Source organism: Gossypium arboreum, chromosome 12 (genome assembly GCF_025698485.1).
Source record: "Gossypium arboreum isolate Shixiya-1 chromosome 12, ASM2569848v2, whole genome shotgun sequence".
In the NCBI taxonomy this organism is placed as follows: domain Eukaryota; kingdom Viridiplantae; phylum Streptophyta; class Magnoliopsida; order Malvales; family Malvaceae; genus Gossypium; species Gossypium arboreum.
The window spans coordinates 4,086,134-4,095,847 of NC_069081.1; the positions used below are offsets into that span (position 1 = coordinate 4,086,134).

The following is a 9,714-nucleotide window of genomic DNA, read 5'->3' on the forward strand; positions in this document are numbered from 1 at the left end:
ACACATATACACACTTTCACATTCATCACATCGGCCATTAGGCCTTATTACATATATACACACTTTCACATTCATCACATCGGCCATTAGGCCTTATCACATATATATATCTCATACATATTTCATATTTTTCTTGTACATCAATTTCAGCAATAGCTTATAAGCAACTCAAATAGTTTCATCAAAGTTTACAACAAAATCACATATTCACTACATGCAGTTTTCCTGAGCAACAGTCACTAAATTGTTTATAACTGGAGCTACAAAACTCAAAATCAATTGCCGTTAATTTTCCCCGAATGTAGACTCACGTATCTTTCATCCATAAAATTTTCAGAATTTTAGGTGTGGCCAATCAATACCATATTTTTCTTAAAGTTTCCCCTGTTTCACTGTTTGACTAATCTGACCACTCTTCACTACAAATCAAATTTCTCATTGTACAGAATTCGAAATGTGTTCTATTTAATTTCATTTAAAACTAGACTCATTAAGGAGTCTAAGAATATAAATCTTATCTTATAACCATTTTTGTACAAATTATAATGATTTTCCAAAAATAGAACAGGGGATTTCGGAGTCATTCTGACACTGTCCCACACAACTTTAAATATCTCTTTATAGGAAATTTCTTTGCTTCCACGGTCTCTTTTATAAGAAACTAGACCAACTAAGCTTTGATTACATATTCTATTCAGCCTATAATTCCACGCCAACAATTTATTGTGATTTTCTAAAATCACATTACTGCTGCTGTCCAAGCAAATTATCACAATTTGCTCTTAAATTTCCAAGTCCAAACACTTATGACTTACCATTTGGGTTTAAGACATATCATGGCCACATCATATCTTATTAAATCAACTCATTATGTCCTATTATGATTGAATTTACTCAACGATTAATCGCTTAAAACTTACCTCGGATGTGGTCGAACGATTTCGGCGGCTATTCGATCACTTTTTCCCTTCCCTTATCCAACTTTGGTCCTCTAAGCTCTTGAGCTAAATTCAAACAAATTTAACTTATTAAAGTCTCATTATGCTAGCTTATGGCCGAATATGACAAGGAGTTTGATAGGTCATATGGCCACCTTTAGCTCAAATACAAAATGGTCATACGCATTTTTAATCACATTGAGCAATTTAACACAATTAATCTAACATTTCCTCATGTACACCTTTGTGACCGGACACACCTATCATTAACCTAATATCACTTAACTAAGCACTTTAACAAGTTTTCTTTATCTATACACACATTCGGCAATAACAAGGACAACTTATCAAACCTTAAATTCAATTTATAACGATACATACTCAATATTCAAAGCATTTAACATCACTTCATCATATTCTTACATCATGGCTGGATGCTCCTTTTAAACCATTTACCCTCACAAAGCATAAATTTCATCCTCAAGCTTACAAGCTTATAATCCCATGAATTTTAACCTCATAATATTCATCCAACTCTCACTCATTAGCTTCTAACATAAATCTCAAAATCTATAGTTTTTTTTTTCTACCCATTGCCGAAACCTCCATCAACACAAAATAAAAAAAATATACTCCATGGATCTAAGGTGGAACCAAGAAAGGAACTCATAAATATCAAGGTGTAAGCAACTACTATTGTTCATCTAGATTTAGCATGAAACATAACCATCACCCTTATTAATCTCCATAGCCGAAAACCTTACTCAATCCAAAATCAAAATTTCAACATGGGTTACCAATAAATAACTTGATATCTCACTCAATATCCACTAAAATTTCAAGAACTAGCATAAACTTTCTTACCTTAATTTTGACCTAAGATGACAAATTGCTTCATCTCCTTCTTCCTCTTTTCCATTCGGCCAAGGAGAACCGATTTCCTCTTTTTTTTTTTTCATCCCACTTTCATTCTTCTTTTTCTTTTATTATACTTAGTATTTCTTTTATTTTATTTCCTTTTTTTTTGCATAAAATAATGGCCATTTCATGGAGATTCACCACATTTTCTAATATATGCTCCATCATGGCCGGCCACCATGTATAAAAAGGAGTATTTGACATGCAAAACCATTGTTTTCACTACATGCTTTAATAGGTCCTTATAGATTAACCTGTCACCTTTCAAAAGTGTCACACATAAGTCCTATTAACTAAATTCACATGCAATCGACTAAATCGACGCCTAAAACTTTCACACATTCTTATTCACATACTTTAGACAATAAATATCATATTCAAATACTTCGGTGACTCGGTTTAGCGGTCCCGAAACCGCTTTCCGACTAGGGTCACTTTAGGGCTGTCACAACTCTCCCCCACTTAAGAAATTTTCGTCCCCGAAAAATTTCTACCGATGCATAGTTTAGGATAACGTCCTTTCATTGAATTATATTCATATAAACATTAGCTCATCGATAGCAATTGTAATTCATTATTGATTTCACATTGATCTATAAAATCATTTTCTTATCTTAAAACAAATACATAAACATTTCTACAAGTATGCACATATGTCTCATTTCCTTGATTTCATAAGTAATAATCACTTAATTTAATTCACAGTTGCATTTCAAACACATATCAAGCACATATTAACATGTATAATTCACATCATCAACCCACATATTTGTAACCCACATTTTCATCCATGTATAAGTTGTAACCTGACCGAAAGTACATATATACTCAAACATCCCATAGACTACATCCGTAACACATTTATAACATGAATTCATTTCTTAACAACATATCCACCATCTTTTTACGTATTCACTTACTTAGTATACATAACATAATATAATATGAACTCACAAATTTTTACTTTCATTTGATTTTCACATACCTTCCGTTCATGCCCGTATCGCTTATTCTGATCTTACTTTATTTATCATCTTAAATATACCCGTTGAATCATTCGAAATCACTACGGATACTCATTAAGCACATATAGCTCTTACAATGCCATATCCTAGATATGGTCTTACATATTCTCACATATCGAGCCGATGTCATGTCTCAGACATGGTCTTACACACTATCTTAAATCAATGCCTTCGTCCCAGACGAGGTCTTACATGAATTCCACTTCACACACTTAGTGCCTACTGACCGATCTCGCACTCATAGTGCTCGGTTAAAGGAATTCGCACACACACAGTGCCTCTAGTCATTCACACACATAGTGCTCTTATTCATTTGTTATTACACATCGAAATGACTTAACCAAGTCTATAAACATCATGTATGTACACTTTTAAACATATCATCTCATTCAAGTTTGAATTCGTATAGTAATGAACACTTAAACTTTGCTCAAATTACCGGCACGAAGCCTACTAGGCAAGAAGGCCCGAATACACGTCACCAGCATGATTGCTCTTCGGGACCTAGCCCGGATACATCCCTAGCACGAATGCTTTTCGGAACTTAGCTCGGATACATCACTAGCAAGAATGCTCTTCGGAACTTAGCCCGGATACATCACTAGCACGAATGCTCTTCGGAACTTAGCCCGGATACATCACTAGCACGAATGCTCTTCAAACTCAAATGGATACATCACTAGCACGAATGCTCTTCTAACTCAAATGGATACATCACTAGCACGAATGCTCTTCTAACTTAGCCCTGATACATCACTCTCAATTCTCATGTACATATACACATATAGCAATACACATTAGTATATCATTTACATTACTTGAATACAACACAACATACTTATCGACCATTCAACTTCCAGCCCCATAGCCATATACAAAATCACATTTATAGTCATAACACTCTTTCAAAATTGCATCACTTATACTCTTAATTCAATCCAAATCGAAATTCAAATACGAGTACATGATACGTACCTGATCAACTCAATAATTTAGGCATATCTAAGTGAAATTATATCGCAAATTCTCATAGTCAGAAGCTTGCTACAGCTCGATCAGGATCAAGATTCATTACAATACAGCCCTATTTGACCAAGGCAAAGTCGGCTAAGGGGTTTCTTAGCCCCTCAGTAGCTGATTAGTGTACTACTTGTACAAGGATTCTTGTGTTTTCATTATTTTTAAATTTCGAATTAATATTAAACTCTTCAATATGTTTTCTTCATAAATATAGAGGTTGGCTGGCCATTCCAGATGCATAAGGGAGAAACTCTTTTATAGAAAGATCTATTTTGTGCAATTTTTTTGTACTTAAAATAATTTAAAATTTTCTAAGTTTTAAATTCTATATTTAAGTAGTGATTATACTTGTTGCTAATCAAAGCAATTATAATATGAGATCTATAATTTTGAGGTGGTGGCCAACTAGAAGAGAAGCAAAATTGAAAAACCTAGTTTTTAGATCTATTAGTTACCTTGTGTTCATAGTTTTAGTTTGGAGTCCACTTCCCAAATATCTGAGTTTAAGAATAGTGAAGAAAAGTATTTGGTAAAAAGTTTAGATTAATCAGAATTCAAATTGGATTAATTAGGAAGTCTGAAGACTATTCTAAAGGTCAAAATATAATTTTATCATATATTAGTTTATGATTTCATCATTTTCGAAAAGAATTAAATAATTTTTTTTCTCATTTTGAGGGTCAAGAAGCAATTTTACCATATATAAATTTATAATTTGGGGTAGTCCTCTGCATGCCCCTTTACATTCACCCTTGTCATTTACCTATAAGCGGCAAGCTTGGTTCATCAATTTAATTCAGGTAGTTGGACGATTGAAAAATAAATAGAAAGATCTTTTTAACATTGAATGAACGACGAGATTAATTATATGAGCCAATTTCGTAAGTCGAGAATTTCAAATTTATTATTGTATTTTAGATTTTAAACGGGTGATGAGATCATACCTAAAGTGCATTGTATAAATTAAAATTTCAAAATCCTCATTTTGAAGTTATATATAATTTTAATAAATAAATAAAGAAAATCAGACGGCTGGCAGGCCTTTGGCAATAAGCATTCGCTTCTGTCTTTGATTCAACATGTTTTCGGTTCCTTTACATGACACTCAACAATGACTGTTTATCCAAAAATGATGTAACACGACCCAACCATCTCAACCTCATTTCCACATGGCTATATTTTAAATTTCTTCAAAACTGACTCTGACTCATATCAGATTAACTATCTTAAATCTAACTTTTTTTTTTAATCAAATCAACATAAAATTCAATTTTATATAATATAATGTTCTAACTTCTGCTACCATTTTTGAACACCCCCTTAACCTAAGATATCAGGCTTTTTTTGTTTTTATTTTTTATTTTTTTTTTATGTAACATGTTTTTGACAGACACAATATCATGCTTTTCATCCATGTAGGAATGGAGAGGATCGATGTACTTAAACAGACTGGTATAATCTATAATGTCAAATATTAAAAATGGCAACTACATATTTACAAGGCTCCTTGAATTCTAAAATGCTGCAGTAAGAAAAATAATATATATGTATATGCGTATGCACATCCCAGGTGTGTAAGATCTTTTCATATAAAACTTATTCTACAACATAAGCTGACCTCAGGAACCATCAATCATAATGCCTTTTAACAAACAATAACTTTATCTCCATCTTGATTTCTCTATGTCAACATTCTCGAAACGCTTCGGATGACCAACTTTCGGCACAGAGGGTGGAACAGTATCTCTCTCCCGTGCCTGTCGGTGCTCCTGCAGACAAAATAAAAGGAAACAGGTAACTAACTGAAAACAGCTGAAATCAGGGGAAAACGGAACCGGGATCTCATGTCCAAAGGTAATAGACAATTAGATTACTTCATCAGCCTGTTTAAAGGTTTTTATAAACATGTCAGCCATCAGCAACTGTTGGCCTCTGGCACACCTGATGTCCCTAAATGCTCGGTGTGCATAAAATTCAGCATGAAATCATTCACTCAGTGTAATCAAAAGGTATCATATATTAAGGACTCAGTATGTTTTCAGAATTTCAGTACTCAGGGATGAATTATACAAGGTTGTGAAGAAAGCATGCGATGGGACTTACAGTGCGGAAGGGAAAATCATCTGCCTCAAGCATATGAACAATCTGCCCCATTTTTGGGCGCTTATTGGCATCCATATCTATACAGCGGAGACAAACAAGCAATGCTCGTTTCAAAGCTCTAGGTGAGGGTTGAACTTCAATCAATGGGTCCACAATCTCTTCTCCATGACGACTCGCTACCATACCTTTGAACCAATCAACTAAGTTCATCTGAAATACATCAGACAAAGATGGTGTTATTGTGGTGTTTTAGTGGTATTATTGCAGGAGAAACACTCTTACCTCTCCAGGTGGCCTAGAATAATCAATTGGGCTTCTCCCTGTAATTATCTCCATGAGTAGAACTCCAAAACTATAGACATCACTTCCCTCGTTAAGCATACCTGTGCTTGCATATTCCGGAGATACATAACTGCAAAGAAAACCCAATATACAACACAATAAGAACTAATGGAGTAGGGTATGATTATGTTCCCATCTGGCAAAAATATAGACAAAAAGAGAACAAACCCAAATGTTCCCATAACACGAGTCGTCACATAGCTAGCTTCAGATCCTAAGAGCTTGGCTAGTCCAAAATCTGATACTTTTGGGTTCCACTTTTTGTCAAGAAGAATATTACTTGATTTTACATCCCGATGCACAACTTTAGGTTCCAGCCCTTCATGTAGATAGGCTAACCTGCAAAGTAACCAATAACATAATAATTAGTGGAGGGTAAACCTGAAAAAGGATGCAAGTACGACAAAAACTAGATGCCACTTTGAGATTAGAGACTAATGAAAGTTTACAATATGAAGATACAAAATCAGGGCATAGGAGGTTTTGATGAAACCTCTCCTGCTTTTAGCTTTTAGCTTCTTTTTCTTCTCAATCAATATGATACTAAGCAGACACAAAGGACGCAAGTAATGCCCACATAAGATGATATCCAACTGCACATGTAAAAGTTTTTATTTTTCCAGGCAGATGCAATAGAAATAATGTCCTGGGCAAGGTAAAAAAAGGAGGGAACTCCGAACCCTTTTGCCGTTCCTATCGCAATCTTCATTCTTATATCCCAGGTAAGTGGACTAACAGGACCTACATCGCCATGTAACCACTGCTCCAAGTTCCCATTGTCGACGTATTCATACACAAGCATCCTGAAGAAATAGTAATTTAGTATTTTACAGTTCATTTTCACTTAAACATACAAAGGTTTGTCTATGTCAAGTTGCATATAAAAAATTTACCTTCGAGCACCTTCAGCGCAGTACCCAACTAATCCTACCAAGTTCTTATGCCTCACTTTGCCAATGGCTTCAACTTCTACGGTGAACTCCTTTTCTGCTTGGCCCCTGTTAACAATGCAACAGCGATTTCGCTTAAACAATAACTAAAATAAAATTAATAAACAAATCTTATATTACTTACCGTTTCCTAGTCAACATTAAAAGAAATGAGAGGCAAAGTAAAAGCAAAGAAAACGAAAAACAGTTTGATTATTTTATTTTAAAGCAATAAAGAACAAAGTAGCCATTTCTTTTTTTACTTTTCCTAATACTGCGCCACGCAACAAAGAGATGTAGTTAATTTTACTTAACAATTTTAAAAAGTAGATTGAAAGAGGTAGATTAAAGTCAAAACAGCAATTTAAAAAATCAAAAGCATGATCTTTTAACAGTCTGTCTTGGATCTAGAAGGTATAAAAAAAAAAAAAAAAGAATAAACAAATAATGAGTTTACCAGGAAACTGCTTTTGTCTTTTCCCCAGAAACAAACAGAGAGAAGAATAACTTAAGGAAGCTCTTTTTACGTACTTGTTATTAAGCAGATTTTTTACAGCAACGACCGAACCATCTTGCAAAATGCCTTTGAAAACGATACCGTAACCACCTTCACCGATCACATTCTCTTCGGCGAATCCACGAGTCGCCATCTCCAGCTCCCTCATGCTATACCATCGACCCCACCCGATATTCTGAGCATCCGCCGACACGTCACTAGCTCCGGAGGCATCGTCGCTGACACCTTCGTTACTCTTATTGGGAACCAGGATTCCGATCTTGCCCTCGTCTCTAAAGCAATCGGCATGTTGATCCAACGCCTTGATCTCCACAATCTCTTTGGAGACCAACGGAATCAGACCTGAGCTATGCTTCACTTTCCGTTTCCGGGCATTTCTGTTTAAACGGCAACAGAGGAAGATCGTAAAAGAGAATAGAAGAAGAAAAAAGACCAGGAAGATTGAGATTACTAAGTAGAGCTTAAGGTTGAACAGGGGCGTTTTGTATGAAAGAATGTGAGATATAGAGTTGTTATTGTTGCCATCATCGGTTTCGCCGGTGACTGGCATTGGTTCCGGCGAGGGATGGAATTCTCTAGGGAAAGTTGAAGGAAATGTTAGCAGAAATAGAGATCAGAGAGAAGGGAAAAGTTAGGGAACTAAGGGGTTTTTGTGCTTTAAAGAGAAATGAAAGGAAAAAAAAAAAAAACCAAACACAGAGAGAGGAGTTTTCAAGCTTCAACGGATAAAAAGAAAAACAAAAGAAAAAGGAAAAGAGTGAAGTAGACATGAGAGATGTTGAGATGTAACCAAATTGGGTTTGCTTATGCGGGTTTATTACGGTAATGCCACTGTAGACTTTCTATCTATTTACTTCTACTTGACTGGAAATGGCATCGAACGCCTAAAGTTCCAGAATTTGGAATCAACATTTTCTCAATTTATCTATATCTATAATTATATTAATCTCTTCAATTCTTTTAAAAATTATAATTTTATTTTTATAAATAAGTAAACATTAATACAAGTGTATTTTTGTTTTTCATATTTTCTTAGTAAAATAATAGGTTAAAATTTTCGATTAGTCTCTCTACTTTACCAAAAGTCATGAATTTAGTCCGTGTTCTTTTAATTTAGTTATTTTTAGTCTTTGTATTTTTAAATTTTAAAATTTAAGTCTTTAGCAAAGATAATTATTAAATTTATTAAGTTATGTTTTGTTATTTTCAAAATCTGATATGGTAAACATATTATCATATGTATACTCACTAAAAATTCAATTAATAGATTAACGTCATCATTTGCATTAAAACTGAAATTTCAAATTTTTAAAAGTATAGAGTCTAAAATAATCTAATTAGAGAATGTAGATTAAATCTATAACTATATACATAGTACAAGACCAATAATTAAGTTTAATCAAAAGGATTTAATTGCTACTATTTTAATCAAAAATTCAAAAATACATAATTTAAGCAAAACAAAACTATCATAAAATTCAAATTTTTTTAATGATAATAGGATTTCAACTTATTACACTTATTTTCTTAAATTTTTAACTTAAATCATTTTATCAAATTTCTCACTTGATTTTAATATATAATTTTTATATAAATTTTTTCACTCATAAAACTAATATTTTATTCTTATAGTTAAAATCCAAGGATGTTAAAATGAGAAATAAATACAAAGGTGTGTTTGTGATTAATTTGGAAACAGAAATCAAAGAAAACAAGAAGATTTGATTTCCTGGGGCAATGGCCAATTAGGGTTTTACGTAAATCACAAATAAGCCGACCAAAATTCTTTGGAGATTTGAACAATAACCATTTCTTTAAAACACTTGACCAGATTGAAAGTGAATGTCTTAACGTAAACTTGCTACCTAATAGATTACCTATGCAGCATCATTTAGATATGTCTACTTATTACATATTTATTT

At 33.5% G+C, this 9,714-nt stretch overlaps 1 protein-coding gene across 1 annotated transcript; it reads right to left on the bottom strand.

Annotated features, from left to right (window-relative positions):
* Window positions 1–5,338: 5,338 nt before the first annotated feature.
* On the bottom strand, window positions 5,339–8,679 carry LOC108476895 (probable receptor-like serine/threonine-protein kinase At4g34500). The gene is made up of 7 exons (XM_017779261.2): window positions 7,807–8,679; window positions 7,240–7,344; window positions 7,027–7,149; window positions 6,515–6,685; window positions 6,287–6,416; window positions 6,005–6,214; window positions 5,339–5,670 (listed from the first exon to the last, which is right to left on the bottom strand). The coding sequence occupies exons 1-7, from the start codon at window positions 8,340–8,342 to the stop codon at window positions 5,563–5,565; spliced, it is 1,383 nt and encodes a 460-aa protein (XP_017634750.1). The 5' UTR covers window positions 8,343–8,679; the 3' UTR covers window positions 5,339–5,562.
* Window positions 8,680–9,714: the final 1,035 nt, after the last annotated feature.